The 20,848-nt window shown below is 42.4% G+C and overlaps 5 protein-coding genes and 1 non-coding gene across 6 annotated transcripts; 3 read left to right on the forward strand and 3 right to left on the reverse strand.

Moving 5' to 3' along the window:
- Positions 1–140: 140 nt before the first annotated feature.
- BYT42DRAFT_569067 (chitin synthase) lies at positions 141–6,800 on the forward strand. Its single transcript, XM_051568253.1, has 3 exons — positions 141–746; positions 1,103–3,442; positions 3,512–6,800. Exons 1-3 carry the CDS (start codon positions 421–423, stop codon positions 6,594–6,596), a joined length of 5,751 nt encoding a protein of 1,916 aa, XP_051423877.1. The 5' UTR covers positions 141–420; the 3' UTR covers positions 6,597–6,800.
- Positions 6,801–12,145: 5,345 nt separating this feature from the next.
- On the reverse strand, positions 12,146–12,964 carry BYT42DRAFT_545865 (uncharacterized protein; the record flags this gene model as incomplete). Its single annotated transcript, XM_051565842.1, has 3 exons — positions 12,146–12,245; positions 12,674–12,862; positions 12,915–12,964. The coding sequence occupies 3 exons, from the start codon at positions 12,962–12,964 to the stop codon at positions 12,146–12,148; spliced, it is 339 nt and encodes a 112-aa protein (XP_051423878.1).
- A 220-nt stretch (positions 12,965–13,184) lies between these two features.
- Positions 13,185–15,081, forward strand: BYT42DRAFT_330231 (uncharacterized protein). The gene is made up of 4 exons (XM_051563072.1): positions 13,185–14,283; positions 14,342–14,479; positions 14,564–14,692; positions 14,771–15,081. Coding segments are annotated over exons 1-4 (1,143 nt in total). The 5' UTR covers positions 13,185–13,408; the 3' UTR covers positions 14,772–15,081.
- A 1,086-nt stretch (positions 15,082–16,167) lies between these two features.
- On the forward strand, positions 16,168–18,198 carry BYT42DRAFT_545866 (major facilitator superfamily domain-containing protein; the record flags this gene model as incomplete). Its single annotated transcript, XM_051565843.1, has 8 exons — positions 16,168–16,289; positions 16,497–16,670; positions 16,731–16,822; positions 16,891–17,059; positions 17,115–17,248; positions 17,335–17,761; positions 17,824–17,912; positions 17,990–18,198. 8 exons carry the CDS (start codon positions 16,168–16,170, stop codon positions 18,196–18,198), a joined length of 1,416 nt encoding a protein of 471 aa, XP_051423880.1.
- A 616-nt stretch (positions 18,199–18,814) lies between these two features.
- On the reverse strand, positions 18,815–18,896 carry BYT42DRAFT_t73. The gene has a single exon. It is a non-coding gene; the product is annotated as a tRNA-Ser (tRNA).
- A 182-nt stretch (positions 18,897–19,078) lies between these two features.
- BYT42DRAFT_613827 (chromosome segregation protein Csm1/Pcs1-domain-containing protein) lies at positions 19,079–20,729 on the reverse strand (the record flags this gene model as incomplete). Its single annotated transcript, XM_051571781.1, has 8 exons — positions 19,079–19,293; positions 19,361–19,582; positions 19,652–19,924; positions 19,979–20,096; positions 20,171–20,400; positions 20,471–20,521; positions 20,582–20,660; positions 20,721–20,729. The coding sequence occupies 8 exons, from the start codon at positions 20,727–20,729 to the stop codon at positions 19,079–19,081; spliced, it is 1,197 nt and encodes a 398-aa protein (XP_051423881.1).
- Positions 20,730–20,848: the final 119 nt, after the last annotated feature.

Consider the following 20,848-nt stretch of genomic DNA (forward strand, 5'->3'; position numbering starts at 1 on the left):
AGCCTAAAATTGGGAAGCCTCTCAAAGAGCTTGACGAAAAGAAAAGGGGATTTAAAAATAGTTACAGTTATTCAGGTTCCACAGTGAAGACGAGGAAGAAAAAAAAAAATAACAATTCCTTATTGCGAATCCCGATTTTCTTTCTCTCTTCTTTAACATCAGCCAAAAAAAAGGCCCCTTTCAAAAGCTTGCCCCTCATCATCCTTCATCATCCGACACCATAGTTCTTTAGCAATTGTCACAAACAACTTGCTCTTGCTGGTGTCCTTCATCTCCCGTCCCGGGCTTAGTTTTTCATATTTATTATTTATTCTTTCTTTTTTTTTTTCCCTGATCTTTTAACTTCTGTCAATCTTTTTCTTTGGGTGACCCGTTCACCAGCCTATCAACACATCACCAAGTCTCTTTTTACTCTTCATTATGCAAAGTGATTCACGTACAGACTTGGGCTGTCTCCTTACCTCGGCAACGCAGCCTCCCACCGAGGACAGTATCGCCAATCTGCTTCAAAGCAGATACAAGCGGAATCAACCATATACCTCGGCTGGTCATTCCAATCTCGTCGTCGTCAACCCCTATCAGCCACTAGAAATTCTTAACGATGCAACGCTTCAATCCTACGCGGACGCTGGTTACCGTGACGTCTCCGAATATAAGCAATTCATGCAGCCCCATACATATGATCTTGCTACAAGAATATATTTCCACATGCGAAGGACAGGTGAAGATCAAAGCATTGTATTAAGGTATGGTCTCAAAACAAAACAAAAAAAAAAAACAACCGAGAAATTATGGATCATTTGGCCGAGGAGACAGATAACGCCCAGGGAAATAGAGTGAGAGAGTGAGAGAAAAAGAGAGGGGAAAGAAAAAAAAACTAGCTCTCGATATCCTCGCAAAAAGTTCGAGGAGGTAAAAAAAGAAAGAGCGGTTTAAAAAGGATAGTATGTCAGGGTCTACATCCATATTGAAGATGACACCTTTGGGCGTTTCGGTGTCTTCTTTTTTTTTTTTTCTTACCCAAGATGGCCTCGATCATCCTCTCTACCTGGCACTGACCGAATCTGTTCTTTTTTTCTCCCTTTCATTTTTTGACATGCAGTGGTATCACGGGCTCGGGTAAAAGTACGACACGAACACATCTTCTCGAGACACTCCTGCTGCTCTCCACCCACAGCAAAAAGGAGGCCAAACTTCAGCAACAAATTCGCAACGCATTCGTTGTTCTCGAAGCTTTCGGTCACGCTCGTACCACTCAAAATAGATCCGCCTCCAAATTTGGTATCTTTCAAGAGGTCCAGTTCAGCGAACGAGGTCGCATTCTTGGTGTCAAGGCATTGACCTACGCTTTTGATAAATCGCGAGTCACCGCCGTTCCGCCCAACGAACGCTCTTTCCATGTTTTCTACTCCTTGTTGGCTGGTACCACCGTGGATGAGAAGAACGCCTTGCATATCAACTTTACTCCAGATTACTTTTTCTATCTCAATCAATCCAAATGTATCCAGGTTCCGGACATGAACGATGAAATCGCTTTTGGTGATCTCAAGAGCGCACTCAAAGCATGTGGTTTCAAAGCGAAAACAGTCACTCAGATCTTCCAACTCTTGGCCGCCATTCTGCACCTTGGTAATCTCCAATTTATTGGCAACAATGAAACCGGCAACAGTACCCAGGAAGCATGCTGTGTGAAGAACAGTGACGTTCTCGATATCGTTTCCGTCATGCTCGGTGTCTCTCCTACCAAGCTCGAGCAGTCGCTCACTTACCGTCTGCGTCTCATTCGCAAGGAACTGTGCACCATCTTTTTGAACCCCCAGGGGGCTATGGAGCAACGAGATTCTTTGGCCCGCGCTCTCTATCAAGTCTTGTTCCTGTGGATCGTCGAATCGATCAACACAAAGATCTGTTTCAGCGATGGTGAACCCGCCAACTTTATCGGTATTCTTGACCAGTTTGGCTTCCAAAACTTCAAAGTAAACGGTTTCGAAGAATTTTGTGCCAATTTTGCCAATGAACGCATCCACCAGTTCCTTATCAATCAGCGTTTCAGCGATCAGGAAGGTCTGAACGCGGTCATGGTCCGCGACGGTGTGCCCTTACCTCAGGTGATCACCATGGACAATTCCGGTTGCATCGAACTCTTGGTGGGCAAAACAAAGGAAAATCAAGAACGAAAAGTGAGCAAATCCGCTGCTCTCGGTCTTTCCGGTGTGGTGGGTGTGCTCGATCGCGACTGTGCAAAGTATCAAACGGGTGCAAGCGATGCTACCGATGCCAACTTTCTCGCCAACGTCCAAAAACAGTACAACGGTCACTCATCCTTCTCAAAGTCGTCTTACGCCTTTGCTTTCGGTATCAATCACTTTTCTGGAACAGTTCATTACACAGTGGAGCATTTCTTGGATCGCAATTTGGATGCGCTGTCGCCGGATTTCGTCAATTTGTTGCGCGAGAATAGCTCCAATACTTTTGTTTCCACCCTGTTCCAAAGTACCGCCATGGCTACTGAATCCCATCCCAAAGACGATCGTACCATTGTCAAAGCTCAGTTGACAAGTAAGCCTACCCGTGCCCCGTCTATGAAGCGTCCCAACAAACGTCGTCCAATGCCCGAGAATTCCCTCAACAATAATCCAATTCCCGAAAACGGCGAACTGGAAGCCGAGGAACTTCAGAAACAACGCATGATCCGGGAAGCCGAGGAAGCCTATGAAAACATGCAAGTCACCACCGTCATGGATCAATTGTTTATGACCCTGCGTGATCTATCCATTACCATGTCTGATACCCGCATTTACAATGTCATTCACATCCGTCCCAACGACACTCAGATGCCTGATATGTTTGATTTCAAACGAGTCAAGTCGCAGATTCGCGCATTTTTGCTTCCCGATCTGACCTTGCGTTGTTCCCGAGAGTATGCGAATTACTACACGTATGGCGAATTTTTGGCACGGTACGATAGTTTGGCTACCTCGCTCCAAGTTGATCACTCCAAAACAGAAGCGGAGCAAGTGCAAGTGATTGCTACCATCATGAACTGGACCGAAGCCCAGGCATGTCTGGGCCATACCATGATCTGGCTGTCGTATGAAGTTTGGAAAGAACTTGAAGACGGCCTACGTGCAGCCGAAAAGGAAGAACGTATGCGTAACAAGGCCATGGATGCGTCCATGCATCAAGATGGAGCGAGCGATATGCCTCACGAAGAACAGCGCATGGGAGCAGGTTATTACCACGACAGTAACGATATGCTTCTACCTCCTGCAGGCTACATGGCTGGTGGCGCTGCCATGGCTGGTGGCGCCGTGATGGCTCGATCCTCAGTCTTTGAAGATGGTGCAAGTTACTACGGCAGCGAGGATGGCTTGAAACGAGGCATGGAAGGCAGTCAGTGGGGTGACGAATCCGAATGGGGTATCAAAGGTCTTGCCGAAGGGTAAGCAAGTTTTCTTTTTTTTTTATGCCAGGTTGTAACAATGTACTCAACTGCCGTCTTTTTTTTCAGCTTTGGTCCCAACATGGATATGAGCAAAATGATTGAAGATTACCATTCACCCCAGATTGAAAACATTGAAGAAGTGCCAATTACCGCTCTGCGTGTGTGGTGGGTACGCTTCGTTTGGTTGATGACTTGGTGGATCCCGTCGCCTTTGTTACGATGGATCGGCAAAATGAAACGTGAGGATGTTCAAATGGCCTGGCGTGAAAAGGTGACGCTGTGTATTTTGATTTTCTTCTTCTCCATCATCGTCATCTTTTGTATCGTCGGTCTCGGTGAAGTCATCTGTCCTGGTACTCGCACCATGTATTCCACGGAAAATGTAAAGAGTCACAACTTGGCCAACGATATGTACATGAGTGTCCGCGGTGTTGTCTACGATGTCACCGATTTCGCTCGAAGCAAACACGGTACAAACGCTTATCCTGCCAATACCGATACCATGGAGCCTTTGGCTGGTTTCGACGTTTCCAGCGTCATCCCGCCACCTCTCACTGTCGCCTGTGCAGGCCTTGTCAACAACCCTCTCATTCGAGTGACTCCCAATACCACCTATTCGGCTGCAGGCACATTCACTCATTGGTCCGGTGATCAGCTTGAGATCCCCACTTTGGAGAAGATGAAAAACCCTGATTGGTACACCAATTACTTCTTACCCACCATGAATCTGTACAAGAAGGGAACCCTGGTGCATCCTGTCGATCTCTTACGGTCCGACTTTGAAGGGTGGGGACGTTTGGCCCTGGCTATCAACGGCAGAGTGTATGATATCACCGATTACATGTCAACCGCGAAAATCCACGATTCCGGATCCACTGGCAACGAATACCATTACCTGTCACCGACCGTGGAAGAAATCTTTAGCAAGTTCAGTGGTACCGATGCTACGGAAACCTGGGACAAATACAAAGGCTCGATGAGTCCTGAAGAACAAGCCGCCAACATGAACTGCTTGGATAACTTTTTCTACATCGGCGACGTGGATGTTCGCAAGACCCCCCGTTGTGAATTTACCAATTACCTGTTGTTAGCGTTTGCTGTTCTGATGTGTTTGGTCATCGTGGTCAAGTTCTTGGCGGCCTTGCAATTTGGCGGTGCTCCAACCCCCGAAGATCACGACAAGTTCGTCATCTGTCAAGTGCCCTGTTACACCGAAGACGAAGAATCGTTGAAAAAGACCATTGACTCATTGACGGTGATGAACTACGATGACAAGCGTAAACTGCTCTTTATCATTGCCGACGGTATGATTATGGGTAGTGGTAATGACAGACCTACTCCGCGTATTGTGCTCGACGTCCTTGGTTACGATACGAAGAACGATCCCGAGCCTCTCATGTTCAAATCCATCGGTGAAGGTAGCAAGCAATTGAACTATGGCAAGGTATACTCTGGTCTTTATGAATGTGAAGGTCACGTTGTCCCGTATGTTGTTATTGCCAAGGTCGGCAAGGCCTCGGAACGTGCTAAACCCGGCAATCGTGGCAAGCGTGATTCGCAGATGATTTGCATGAATTTCTTGAACAAGGTCCACTTTGACAGCGAAATGACGCCTTTGGAACTGGAAATGTACCATCAAATCAAGAATGTGATTGGTGTCAACCCATCGTTCTACGAATACATTCTCATGGTCGACTCCGATACCGAGGTCATGCCCAATGCATTGAATCATATGATTTCATGCATGCTTCACGACGGTCGCATCATTGGTCTGTGCGGTGAAACCAAATTATCCAACGAAGATCGATCCTGGACGACCATGATTCAGGTCTACGAATACTACATTTCTCATCATTTGGCCAAGGCTTTCGAATCACTGTTTGGATCCGTCACTTGTTTGCCTGGTTGTTTCTGTATGTATCGCATTCGCACCCCCGTCAAGAACGAACCTTTGATCATCTCTCCCAAGGTGATTGCCGATTATTCGGACAACCATGTCGACACATTGCACAAGAAGAATTTGCTTCATTTGGGTGAAGATCGATACTTGACGACGCTCATGATGAAACATTTCCCTCAGTACAAGATGAAGTTTACCGCTCACGCTCAATGTGCTACGGTGGCTCCCGATAAATGGAAGGTCTTACTGTCGCAACGTCGTCGTTGGATTAACTCTACGATTCACAATTTGTTCGAAGTCGTTTTGTTGCCTGATCTCTGTGGTTTCTGCTGTTTCTCCATGCGTTTTGTTGTCTTGGTCGATTTGGTCGGTACCTTGACTCTCCCTGTCACCGTGGTTTACTTGATCTACTTGATCTATGTCATTGCCTCCGGCACCGGTCCGATGCCTATTTTGGCTCTGGCCATGTTAGCGGGTGTATACGGTTTGCAAGCGTTACTGTTCATTCTGAAACGTCAATGGCAGCACATTGGATGGATGATCTTTTACATTCTGGCGATTCCTGTCTTTTCCTTCTTTTTACCGGTGTATTCCTTCTGGCACTTTGACGATTTCTCGTGGGGTAACACACGTGTGGTCGTGGGTGATAACAAGCAAAAGAAGATTATTGTGGCCGACGATGAAAAGTTTGACGAAAAGATGATCCCACTCAAGAAATGGAGCGTTTACGAGCAAGAATTATGGGAAATGGGATCGACCGGTTCACGCGAAACCGGGGTCACGGGTAACAGCTATCACAGTTATCGATCGCATAATTCGCGTGGCGGCAATAACTCGGTTATTTACGACATGCGAAGTATGTACGGTGGAGGCAGTCAGATGGGCGACTATGATTATTATCGCGATACCAACATGTCCATGACCGGCCGTTCACGAAGCCCTATGGGAGGTTACGCAGGGTCGGTGATGCAGCAGAGTGCGGTCATGCAGCCCATGTCCACCCCCGGCTTCCCTACCGATGAAGAAATCCTTCTCGAAATCAAAAATATTTTGGCAACAGCCAATTTGATGAGCATCACCAAAAAACAAGGTAAATATTCCTCTTATATTTATGACTATGATCATTTTAACTCACTTGGATTTTATTTTATAGTTCGAGAACAACTGAGCGCTTTCTTTGGATGTGATATGACTCCCAAGAAAGAATTTATCAACACGAACATTGAATATATCTTGCAAGGAAGACTTTAATGGATGTATAGATATCCAACAAAACAACAAGAAAAAAAGCTCTTCCTTGCCAACCCGCATCCACCCTCATAACATAACCATGCGATCAATTTTTTTTTCTTTTTTTTTAATGTTTTTTCTTTCTCTTCTTCTCTTTTCTTTTTGTAAACATTTCATAACGCACGCCGACACATGATAAAAGAACATTTTTGATACAAATTCAAATTGACGCTGACCTTACAGCAGATCCACTAATGCGAAAATGATATGTTTGACTTATTGTCATTACACATACCGAAACTGAGAACATCCATCGCACAAAATTGATTACAACAGATTGCTAAGGGACTAGAACGGATTCCGAAGTGACTACAGCTAGATTACGAAGTGACTACAGCGAGATTGTGAAGTGACTACAACAGATTTCGAAGTGACTACAACAGATTTCGAAGTGACTACAAAAGATTTCGAAGTGACTACAACAGATTGTGAAGTGACTACAAAAGATTTCGAAGTGACTACAACGATTGTGAAGTGACTACAACAGATTGTGAAGTGACTACAAAAGATTTCGAAGTGACTACAAAAGATTGTGAAGTGACTACAACAGATTGTGAAGTGACTACAACAGATTTTTTGTGAAGTGACTACAACAGATTTCGAAGTGACTACAACGATTGTGAAGTGACTACAACAGATTGTGAAGTGACTACAAAAGATTTCGAAGTGACTACAACAGATTTCGAAGTGACTACAACGATTTCGAAGTGACTACAACGATTTCGAAGTGACTACAACGATTTCGAAGTGACTACAACGATTTCGAAGTGACTACAAAAGATTTCGAAGTGACTACAACAGATTTCGAAGTGACTACAACAGATTTCGAAGTGACTACAACAGATTTCGAAGTGACTACAAAAGATTTCGAAATGACTACAACAGATTTTTTGTGAAGTGACTACAACAGATTTCGAAGTGACTACAACAAATTGTGAAGTGACTACAAAAGATTTCGAAGTGACTACAAAAGATTTCGAAGTGACTACAACAGATTTCGAAGTGACTACAAAAGATTTCGAAGTGACTACAAAAGATTTCGAAGTGACTACAAAAGATTGTGAAGTGACTACAACAGATTGTGAAGTGACTACAACAGATTTTTTGTGAAGTGACTACAACAGATTTCGAAGTGACTACAACGATTGTGAAGTGACTACAACAGATTTCGAAGTGACTACAAAAGATTTCGAAGTGACTACAAAAGATTTCGAAGTGACTACAACAGATTTCGAAGTGACTACAACAGATTTCGAAGTGACTACAAAAGATTGTGAAGTGACTACAACAGATTTTTTGTGAAGTGACTACAACAGATTTCGAAGTGACTACAACGATTGTGAAGTGACTACAACAGATTTTTTGTGAAGTGACTACAACAGATTTCGAAGTGACTACAACAGATTTCGAAGTGACTACAAAAGATTTCGAAGTGACTACAACAGATTTTTTGTGAAGTGACTACAACAGATTTCGAAGTGACTACAGAGATTTCGAAGTGACTACAACAGATTTCGAAGTGACTACAAAAGATTTCGAAGTGACTACAAAAGATTGTGAAGTGACTACACCAGATTTCGAAGTGACTACAACAGATTTCGAAGTGACTACAACAGATTGTGAAGTGACTACAACAGATTGTGAAGTGACTACAGCTAGATTACGAAGTGACTACAGCGAGCTTGTGAAGTGACTACAACAGATTTCGAAGTGACTACAAAAGATTTCTTTCGAAGTGACTACAACAGATTGTGAAGTGGCTACAACAGATTTCGAAGTGACTACAAAAGATTTCGAAGTGACTACAAAAGATTTCGAAGTGACTACAACAGATTTCGAAGTGACTACAACAGATTTCGAAGTGACTACAAAAGATTTCGAAGTGACTACAACAGATTTTTTGTGAAGTGACTACAACAGATTTCGAAGTGACTACAGAGATTTCGAAGTGACTACAACAGATTTCGAAGTGACTACAAAAGATTTCGAAGTGACTACAAAAGATTGTGAAGTGACTACAACAGATTTCGAAGTGACTACAACAGATTTCGAAGTGACTACAACAGATTTCGAAGTGACTACAACAGATTGTGAAGTGACTACAACAGATTGTGAAGTGACTACAGCTAGATTACGAAGTGACTACAGCGAGCTTGTGAAGTGACTACAACAGATTTCGAAGTGACTACAAAAGATTTCTTTCGAAGTGACTACAACAGATTGTGAAGTGGCTACAACAGATTTCGAAGTGACTACAAAAGATTGTGAAGTGACTACAACAGATTTCGAAGTGACTACAACAGATTTCGAAGTGACTACAAAAGATTTCGAAGTGACTACAACAGATTTCGAAGTGACTACAACAGATTTCGAAGTGACTACAAAAGATTTCGAAGTGACTACAAAAGATTTTTTGTGAAGTGACTACAACAGATTTCGAAGTGACTACAGAGATTTCGAAGTGACTACAAAAGATTTCGAAGTGACTACAACAGATTTCGAAGTGACTACAAAAGATTTCGAAATGACTACAACAGATTTTTTGTGAAGTGACTACAACAGATTTCGAAGTGACTACAGAGATTTCGAAGTGACTACAAAAGATTTCGAAGTGACTACAAAAGATTGTGAAGTGACTACAACAGATTTCGAAGTGACTACAACAGATTTCGAAGTGACTACAACAGATTGTGAAGTGACTACAACAGATTTCGAAGTGACTACAAAAGATTGTGAAGTGACTACAACAGATTGTGAAGTGACTACAACAGATTTTTTGTGAAGTGACTACAACAGATTTCGAAGTGACTACAACGATTGTGAAGTGACTACAACAGATTTCGAAGTGACTACAAAAGATTTCGAAGTGACTACAAAAGATTTCGAAGTGACTACAACAGATTTCGAAGTGACTACAACAGATTTCGAAGTGACTACAAAAGATTTCGAAGTGACTACAACAGATTTTTTGTGAAGTGACTACAACAGATTTCGAAGTGACTACAGAGATTTCGAAGTGACTACAACAGATTTCGAAGTGACTACAAAAGATTTCGAAGTGACTACAAAAGATTGTGAAGTGACTACAACAGATTTCGAAGTGACTACAGCAGATTTCGAAGTGACTACAAAAGATTTCGAAGTGACTACAAAAGATTGTGAAGTGACTACAACAGATTGTGAAGTGACTACAACAGATTTTTTGTGAAGTGACTACAACAGATTTCGAAGTGACTACAACGATTGTGAAGTGACTACAACAGATTTCGAAGTGACTACAACAGATTTCGAAGTGACTACAAAAGATTTCGAAGTGACTACAACAGATTTCGAAGTGACTACAAAAGATTTCGAAATGACTACAACAGATTTTTTGTGAAGTGACTACAACGATTTCGAAGTGACTACAGAGATTTCGAAGTGACTACAACAGATTGTGAAGTGACTACAAAAGATTTCGAAGTGACTACAACAGATTGTGAAGTGACTACAAAAGATTTCGAAGTGACTACAGCTAGATTACGAAGTGACTGCAGCGAGATTGTGAAGTGACTACAACAGATCTCGAAGTGACTACAACAGATTGTGAAGTGAATGCAACAGATTGCAAGGTTGTACCGCAGCGTTTGGGAGTCTATCGAGCAATCGCTTAGCAGTAACCGAGTAAATCAATAATATATTTGAGGCTCCTCTTATTCTCGAGAGAGTCGGTGGGAATAGTAGGAAAAGGATAATTACTAGGAGTGGGTATTTGATACAAGGCACCTCTTTTATACTAGATGGATATTTTTAAATGTGGCAATCTCGTGACAAAATAAAGTGTGTTACCCATGATGCTTACTCAATGATCAGTTTTCCGATACTGCTTAGTCAAATACCAGTAATGATTACATATATATCACCAGGTCTCTACAAACGCCATCGACTAGTACCCATCACCCATTGCCTGGTCTCTACAAAGTGTCGCTTGGTGTCTCCGAATTACTGGCTGGTGTCCACAAATTACTGGCTGGTGTCCACAAATATCCGGTTGGTGTCTACAAAGTACCGGCTGGTGTCTACAAAGTACCGGCTGGTGTCTACAAAGTACCGGCTGGTGTCTACAAGCCCTCGCCTAATGTCTGTCGTGGCCGGTAATATAAGATGAGGTCTTAGTCACTCTTAGCTTTTGGAATATTCGATTTAAGAATATTTTGATTTAACGATCACTTTTTGGATTCCCCAATAATGTGAGCTGTAAAATGCTCCAAAATTCGGTTTTAGGAACGACGAACAATTCAATGTAGGCATCAGCCATCAACATGGAGCACGAATATTCTTAAATCGAAAGAAAATTCATAGCTACAGTTTTATTATATTTTGAAAAATGTCACATTAAATTAATAGGAATGTGCTTTAACGCTTGTTGCTTATACTTATACAGTAGGGTATCGTATGCTTTGCTCATGGGCCTCATTATGTGGAACTCAAGTTCATTTTCGGTCCCACAATGGGCAAGAGATTGTCAGATAAATCTTTTCCGCCCCTTATGATTGGCAAAGGTTATGATTCATCATTCCCCATTGGTGATTCATCCTCTAAATTCAAAATCGTATTTGAATCATTGTGTTAGTGGTTACCATGATCAGCTACTCTTGGATCTTCTTGTACCTCATTATCTAAAAACGGTCAGCAATAGAATTCTCACTGCCGGAAATATCGTTTATGCCTGAGGTATTTGGCCATATGTGTTTCTTTCACCTGTCTCCAGGGGATACACGTGACAACCATCGCCCGCTTCTGAACAAATTGGTAAATGTTGGCCAAGCTTCCTTGACGGTACTTGATCGCAGCCCACTTATACTCAATATTTCTATTAATTCATGCTATGGTCTCGATTTGCCAAAGCCTGGCAACTTATTATCCGTATTCTAGAGCATAAAGTTATCAAATCGATTTAGGAATCACTTTTCGTGGCTCCCGGGGTGATTCTTCAATCTAGCACTGACTGCATTTTACATACATCTGTTCCTCTTTCATCACTTCACGTGCATGTTCACGGAAAAACGCATACTGATCTCAAACCTTGGAATGATTGCAGTTCAGATACACTGAGCTTTATTCCACTCAAATCCGAATACATGAAGGTGAACGTCATGATTGCATTTATTCAGGAAAATATTCTCGACATGAAATAATCGCTTTTTTCCCTTCTCTTGTTTCTCGATAAATCAGAGTTTCAGAAGATTTCAGGTTTTCTCTGGTTCTACGTTTATTTTATTCACAAACACCACAAATCCAACTTGCCAAAGAGCTGACTCGTTTTTGACGGTACCAAAACGTCATCGTTGAAATCCAGAGCTGGCCTTGGTTAGTTATATCTTTTCCTTTTCAGGTGTGTCCAATCACCAGCACACCTCTCGTTTGATCGTTGTCTGTGGGTGTTTGTTGTTATTCAAAATAGAAAATAAAGTAAGACAGTGCTTCGGAGGACCGTGGGGCTGCTACGTAGAAACCTGTTTCGTTTTCATTTAACATCGATGGTTATTTAGCAGCTTCCATACGGCAACATCGGGGCTTCGACAAGAAGATACGGCATCGTCCATTCTCTTCAACCTCGCCATGGGACCTCTATTATGCAGCATTATTCACGGTTTTACCTTCCAATGGGATCGAACCAGAACACGCTCCATCCTTACAAGCGTTCCTAAGCCGCTCTGTCCCCTCGAAGCCCTTGCATACGCGGATGATGTTTTTGTGTTCTTACGAACACCCTCCGATTCACAATGCTGATGCACCCACCTCACCTGTTATCAATCTGCTATGCACGTTTAAGAATACAGGATAAATGATAATGAGTATAATTATAATCAAGCAATGTTACTCATAATATACCTTGGCAAAGTGTCGCTTCCTAACCAAAGCATGTCGTTGATCTTCCCAAGGGAACTGCGCTGCACTTGCTCATCATTCCGGTTCGAAATGCGCAAATATGCGCCCTGTTCTCGAGTCCTCCAGGCTGACCGGTGTGTGTGCACTTGTTTCTAATGGTAGGTTACCTTCGCAAAACATTGTCAGCCTCGAAAAAGAAAAGACACAGATTTCTCGCTTCACAGGCACAGCGAACAGAAGGCTTCACGCGGCGCTTCTTCGCTTCCGCAGCGGAAGCGGAGTGGTAGGTACAATGCTGGCGAACAAAGAGAGCGCCAGAATCAGAGGAGCACTTTCTTACAAGCTTACAATAATAGCTACAAGAATATCAGTTACCTGCACACACAGCTTTAATAGGAAATAACTTACCGATCTTCTTGTTCCTTAGTGAAGCAAGAAATCTCGTCTAGCGGAAGCATGGTGACAGCAGGAAGTCTGCGGCAAAGGGCTCTAAGGGCCGAACAATGGCAGCAATGATACTACTGTTGGCTTGAGAGTGAAAGATGGACATCCCTACTTACGAATGGATAAACAGAAAGAGAAGACGGATATAGAGAACGCATGCCGTATTTGCTTGTGACATCCAATTAAATCAGAGACGCGAAAAATGTGACGTGTGGGAAACTATGGTCGTGCGACTGTCGGTCGATGTATGTACACTCTCTAACTTTTTCCTTCCTTGATCTCACTCTAGCTGACGCCGACATGTCTTGTAAAAATCATATAATCACGCATGGTAAAGCGGCATGTCTTGTGCTCGACCTTGAACCAACCGAAAGCAATCAACGAAAAGCGAGCGAAGAGTTCGACAAGTACAAGGTCGATGTCGTTTTACGATCGAGACAACGGACCTCTGAAACCATATGCAAATGGGAAAATCATTAATTGCAAAGCGTCCATATACCTATTTAAAATACCCACGATTAACAACCAACATATCAACGGCCATGACAACTGAAAACAACCTCAGTGATGTTGAGGGGGACATGAACTCCCAAAGTAACGATGACAATGGCGAAAAGGACGTCGTCATTGACGATAACGAGAGCATTTCCAGTACCGAAACTACGGAAAACTATAGCCGAACTTCCCTCATGACGATGCTGAACTCTCTCTACTTCAAAGAAGTTCGAACGAAGGGTCTATTTGATTACGGCTTTTACACCGCACGTCAGATGTATGATGACTTGACCACACACATGCCTCGGTTGCATGAATTTGTAAAATTTACGGCTTTCAGTAAATGGATCACAGATGCCAACTTTGGACCCAGAACTTGCGTTCGTCTGGATGATAAACCGGTGAAAGGCCGCCACCTTTATAAAATCAAAGATAGTGCAGCAGGCAAAATCAACGAAACTACATCAGCCTTTCGACAAGAGCTGGAGAACCGTGGCCCAAATTGGATAACTGTGGGATATGTGCGAAAATCGGTCACAAAAGAGTCCGACGAAAACACCACAAGGCTATTGCAGTTAATGATCAACAAACTGCAAAATCGTTGTTTTTGTTCCCGCATATACGCTTCTCCAAACAGCCAGTCAACGAAGTCCATCATGGAAAGAGATTTCGACATCAGCAAGCGAAACGCCAATATAGTCGCAAACTTAACTGGATGTGATGGGAACGCACAAGACATGTTGCAATTCCTAACACACACAACCAAAAATGTTCAGCTCTGCATAATATCGTATGCTGGACTGTCAACCAGGCCGGATGATGTGGAATCTTTTCTGCGGTAAGAGAGAAATGAAAACAAGCCACTTCACATACTTTTTATTCATACGGATTCATAGAGCATGTAGAATGGCAAAGGTCTTAGCAGTAGACCATGACAGCCAGATTGAATCAATCGATCGCTACGCCTTTTTACATGGAGACAAGGCGAAACTCCAGAAGTTCAAATCCCGTTCTGGCTGCATAAAGCGTTCAAAGTGAGCTGCAGGTAATCGGTATAAATTAATTAACTGGTACTTGCTGCTGACAAGTTTCTGTCCTTGGAATTATCTTTGACACAGAAATAAGCATATGCCGAATGTATACATCCATGCCAAAAAGGAAAAAAGACTGGATCGATTTGTAATTATTCTTGTTGGAAACACCACTTTTCATGACGAAGCAGAGGTAGGAATTTTCAGGTTTATCTGGTCAGCCGAGCTTTTGTGCAAGCTGATAATTCGAGCAATGTCCCAGCTAAAGAAAATTTATTGGCTCCTTCTGATAAGATTTTTTGAGTCGTAGGACGGATATTCTGCATGTGATTCTATTCAAATCCAAAATACAGCAAACCATATAGTAAACAACATTAATCTATAGAAGATGATGCAACAGATATATTACTATAGCATGTCTAAGGGACGCTTGCTAGGAATCACTAAGAAGTAGTCTAATCTATCCCTATTATTGAATCCAGGAAAAAAATAATTGTAGGATCAACCCCATTTATGAATTTCTCTTTAGGGGCTATATCTCCTAGAAAAAAATCAATCGCATTCGATACAAGCTGTTTGTAAAATAATTAATGCATATTGTCGTGTTTTTTTATTCTGATTTCAAGAAATGCTTGGATTCTGCATCATGAATGACAGAAACTGCGGTACATTCAGTTTTCTTCAAGCTGTTTCATCTAGAGCCAACTGCAGTATAATCGTCAAAAGTGCAATAATAGCTATGATCTTTAATTTTTTACCTTATTAAAGTCATGCCGCATTGAGGAAGGAAAAAAGATGTCCGAATATTTTGTGCATTGAAAGTGTTGGCGACAGCTGAATACCCGTGCGTAGAAATTTCTCTCTGTTTGACCTTATTCTAAAGCTTATCTCCGTGGTCTGAGCGAAAAACTGTCGCGTGCATATGCAGTTCGGCTCATTTGTCTTGTACATGTGGACAAACATATCTCTGATTTATCATATTGTATCGATTTCGATAATATGAACTCATTCGCACTTCCAGATTGATGGCTTAATGGCTCTTCCTTTTGTAAATGGCAGAACCTGTCGGCGCCAGATGTTATAACAGTTTTTATTGTTACCAGTTCTTGCAACGATCTCTTCTTTGAATGATAATAAAGCAGGTCGTGGTTTTAAGGTGTCAAGGTGAGGTGTGCGATGTCGTCGGAATCAAGCTGATGCATAGCCAGACAATATGCTCAATTTGGACATATTCTTTAGACAGCAACTGAAACAGGCAGTGATTGAGCCGCTCGATAATCCCGGATTATATTTAAATCAGTAATATGATCTATCGCTTATTTAGGGATAAATGTAATAACGAACATGTGTAAAAGACGAGACTGCTTGAAGAGAGCAGCGGTTTCGGCTGTTCCCACCGCTGATATTGCACCTTTATGGAGTTTTAGGCCTCGAACAATGGAGACAAATTCAAGAAACTAGCATTCATTACAGGTGGTCATTGCTGAAGCTCTTCTCACTGTGCTGAGGCATGTGGGGGTCATTCAATCGATTTTATTGTTCTGCTCCAGATATGGCAATTGGAGATTACTAAATCAAGACTGCGGCCTTTTTCCTTGCATGATTCGACATGAAGTATATAAATATATGGATCCTGTTATCTCATCTCTTGTTTTCTTTATTGATCTTTTTTTTTCTTCTCTTCCCTTCCAATGCCTCAAAGCATGGAATCTTTGAGCCTAGAGGCTGTCACAAAAGAGCTTCCTGAAATCCAGCAGCTGGACCATGAGGATGTCAAGCAAAATGAAGCACGCTTAACCGGTAGATTGGTCAGGTATACTGATGTCTTCTTGCAGCACAACGAGGTGAATTTTCCTAGGAAACGTAATCGTTACCAACCGATTCTTTTGCTTGTAGAAAATTTGATTACCATCTGCTTCCTGTGCTGTGTTTACTCTATTTACTAAGTTATCTTGATCGGTACGTTATGTGAGGACAATTCAAACCATGAGCGACGTTACTGAACGAAATAAATACTCAGATCGAACATCGGAAATGCGAAACTCGGCGGGTTGGAGAAAGATTTGGATTTGACCCAATCGGAATATCAGTGGTCTTTATCCATCTTCTACTTTGGGTACGTTATTTTCGACTTGCCGTCGAATATTATTATGCGACGCTGGCGTCCATCTTACTGGTTCGGTATACTGATGTGGTACGTATAAATTCTAGCCATGCAGCCAGGTTGCCACGCTAAGTAACCCTACAAATATAGTGCATGGGGTGCAGTAGCCACTGCAATGGCCGCATGCCGTAACTTTACTGGTCTTGCAATTGCCCGGTTTTTGCTTGGCACTTTTGAAGCCGGTAAGATGACGCTGTTGGAAGAAATACAGACAGCCCCTTTCTAATGGCTTTCGTCTGCAATGTGATAGGCTTCTTTCCTGGTGTCATTTATTTCATGTCACTTTGGTATACTCGTAAGGAATACGCACGTCGTGTAGGCTTTTTTTGGTCCTTTGGTTCCCTCGCAGGTGCCTTTGGTGGCTTGATTGCTTACGGTATCAGTCAAATTCCCACGCATACCGTTGCAACCTGGCAGTGGTGAGTTAATGATAACAAAATCCATCAGAGTGTTCGTCTAATGACAGGGTATCAGGCTTTTTATCATTGAAGGCGCTCCTTCCGTTTTGTTGTCTGTTTTGGCGGCATGGTACTTGCCAAACAAACCGGAAGAAGCCAAATTTTTGACCGACGAAGAAAGAAAGTTTGCTGTTCGACGTTTGGCAGAAGGTACGATCCTACCTGCACCGAGTGGAGCAATGACTATATCTGGATCATCCTTTATAAACATTTTCTGGTGTACTGCTTTTCTATAGATGCTGGTGTGGCGAATGACCATTCATGGTCATGGAAACAGGTCGCTTCCGTATTTAGTGATTGGAAAACCTACGTCTATATGGCTATTTACATTCTGGGATCCATCGCGGTTCAAGGCGTCACGTTGTTTCTTCCTTCCATCATTGCTGGTATGGGAGAGTGGTCACTTCCAGTCGCCCAAGCTTTGACCACCCCTCCCTATGTCCTGGCTTTTGTATCTGTCATCGCCATCGGTTACAGCTCTGACAAATTCTTTGAAAGAGCTCTTCACTTGGTTGCCGTCAATCTAGTGTCATTTGCAGGGTTTACGATTTTAATGTTTGTGTCCTATGACAATGTTGTAGCCCATTATGCGGGAGCGTGTCTCGTCACCATGGCCGTTTACAGCAATGTCACTGTAAAGGTGGCATGGTTCAACAATAATTTGTAAGTCGAGCAACCTCTATTTCGTTTCGGTCGAAGCAGTGTCACTCATTTCTCTAATTTAGTGGCGGATTGACACGACGAGCCGTAGCTTCTGCAGCCATTGTTGCTGTGGGTACCATTGGTGGAGCTATTGGTGGGCAGATTTATTTTGGTAAGAGCAACAAAAAAGTCAAGTAGGATCCACACTGAACGAAACATTATATCTTAAACTGTCAAACTATTACACAGATCCTCCTCATTACTTTGCGGGAAGTATGATTGCATTTGCTTGCATGGTAGCCCAAACTATATTGGTCATCGGTTTACGTATTACTCTTGCCCGTGAGAATAAACGCCGGGACCAACTGTCCCCCGAAGCCAAGGAGCAAGAAATTTTCGCATATGGCGGTGTAGACCTGGCCGGTGATCGCCACCCAGATTACCGCTATGTGCTATAGACAGACTCAAATAATCAAAAACACTCTTGTACAAATCCAATAATAATAATAATAATAATAATCATAATGTCAGTTACGCCGGTTCTTCTTTTGCGCCGATTAGATTTGCTATACCAAAGTTTAGCAAATACGGAAGACAGCGCATTGGCTCGTCCGCAGATCGATGTCTGGAGGAACCTTCGAGAAGGTATGAAGGACCAATGGATGAACGAGGCATACCAAAGGTATTGCCTGAAAACGGAAGAAATATAGACCGAATCCGTTCAGCATTAAAGTGGTCCGTAATACTTCTTGATTGGTTATGTTTCGGAATAATAGAAAACTGTGCAGGAAGTTGACGAGAACCTTCCTGAAGATTGTAGACATAAAAATGATCTTGATAGAAAATATAAATATGACCATGTTATGGTAGAAATAAAGAAGGAACAGACTACAGATTTAAATTGAACTCAAAAGGAGTACAAATCTGACAATAATAATAATAAAATGCCAGTTTCAAGGAGAAATGAGCATATGTGATGTTTTGGCAACGAATGAAATAAGGGTCCATCCAAAATAAGTGATACCCACCTCTGATTGGCCAGCCTGAAGTTTAATTTAACTGGGCAAAAAAGAGCGTCGCCTGCAGGATTCGAACCTGCGCGTCCAAAGGACAATGCCTTAGCAGGGCACCGCGTTAACCACTCCGCCAAAGCGACACAACTTACCAAAAAAGAGTTGGTTTTAACACATACTTCAACTTTGTAAAAAGTCCGGGCCGGACTGAAACAAAGTGTTACTGCGTTTCCGGAGTGCGGCAACGATTTTTGAATGCAAAAGCCCTCGTTTGGGAACTTTTGCAAGGAAAAAAACAAAGGTTGCAAAGACAGTCAGAATGGGGTTATTTATTGACTTTCTTGTCTTTTTCTGAGGATTGCAGGAAGGAGTTGAGGCGCCAAAGGAATAAGCTTGCTTTTTCTTTGCTAAAATCAATTTCGCTGGTGAGATATTCTGGGAGATAGGATAGAAGACCGGCATCACGCCGTCGGTCAAGCACAGGTTGATAGTGCATATCTTCGTTCGGTGCCGATGGATGGAATAGTTTGAAATGAATAGCTAATACCCCGTTGTCAGTTATTCACCTTTAAAAAAATCCACCAGCGCCCTGAGCCTTTTGACTTACTTCCATTTCTTCCCATTTGGATACAGTTGTAAAGGTTCCCGGTTTCGGTCGTTTTGATGTCCGTGATCAATAGCCCTGTCAGCTCTTCATATATGAATTTTATTCGCCTCAGATTTTTCTGATCTTCATCCGCAATCCCCTTTGTGGAAGCCTGTGCAAGTTTCGCCATGAGGTCTTTGTTGGCTGACAGCGCGGTATCCTTTTCCTTCTCCAGCCATTGAACTATCACATGTGATAAAAACTCAATACACCACTTTGGATCGGTTGCGTGTGGTTCATAGCAAGCCTTACCTGAAGATGATAGCTCTTTGATCTTGTTTCGTAACTGTTCGCGGTCATCGTTAATTACTGTAGCTTGTTTGGTGATCGAGGCCGTTTCCATTGGTATCGTTTGTGATTGCGCGTTTTCAATTTTTGTAGTGATATGCGATGTGATGGCGTGTCTATTGGATCTTAACATGACAATTTCTTTCCGATTCTCCTCCAAAATGGCCCTTAATGCTTGATTGTCTTGTTCGTACAGTTCATTGGACTGTTTGAGTCCTTGCGCTATATCCTCCAATTCTATCCGATAATTATTAATTTAACCACCGTCTGATTATTCATGTTGTCACATACCTTGATATCGTTTGTCGGTAGCTTCTTTATACCGTTCAAACAATTGGTCTGTTTGTGTGTATTTTAGTTGGGACAACTCCTGCAACGCCTGTTCAGCTCCATCTGCCCGCTTTTCCAGCTATTTTTGCCGAACATGCCATTAGCTCTCTTTTCACAAAATTATTTGCGCGCATGAAAAAATTCTTGGCTTACTTCTTTCACTAGATCCCTTAATCGATTATTTTCTTCCAACAATGCGTCGTTGGAACGTCGATGGACGGGTTCATTTGGTGGTCGTTTTGTCGCCAACGTCGGCCAAGAACGCGGTTCGTCCTCTATTTCCTCTACTTTGGGATACTCCATCAGGTCCGGTTCGGTGTCTTGACTTGTTTTTATCGGAGGATCACGCATCGAATTCTGTGTTCGGGCCCTTTTTTGAGAACCTAGCGTGGGATCCCTGATCAGACTCAAAAGCAAGCAATTAAAGAGAACCGAGTTAAAAAATCAACGTACCTACAGAATCAAAAGCATAATGGCGGTTTGGTCTGTTGGGAGTAAAAGTAACTAGCTAGACATTAGTATATATATTACTATCGATCGACTTGGGTGAATCAAGTGACACACATTGGAAGTCTTCGTCTTGGCCTGTTTCTGCCACGGAATCCGAAAATAAAGAGGATCGTAAAGTGGAGATGCCCTTGCCCTATAAGGCGCTTTAGATAATGACGTATTATAGCATTAGGTGAAAAGGTGGGATGAATACTTTATTCATGAGAGGGTGTCGTGATCTGGTATATTAAAGAAGTGAAGAGGAACAACGGTGAAAATTAAACCATCGGAGTTGACTTTTGGCGAGAAATTCTACAGTCAAACAGTGAAAAAATCACCAAA

This window comes from Radiomyces spectabilis (genome assembly GCF_025331425.1).
Source record: "Radiomyces spectabilis strain NRRL 2753 chromosome Unknown BYT42scaffold_6, whole genome shotgun sequence".
NCBI classification, from domain to species: Eukaryota; Fungi; Mucoromycota; class Mucoromycetes; order Mucorales; family Radiomycetaceae; genus Radiomyces; species Radiomyces spectabilis.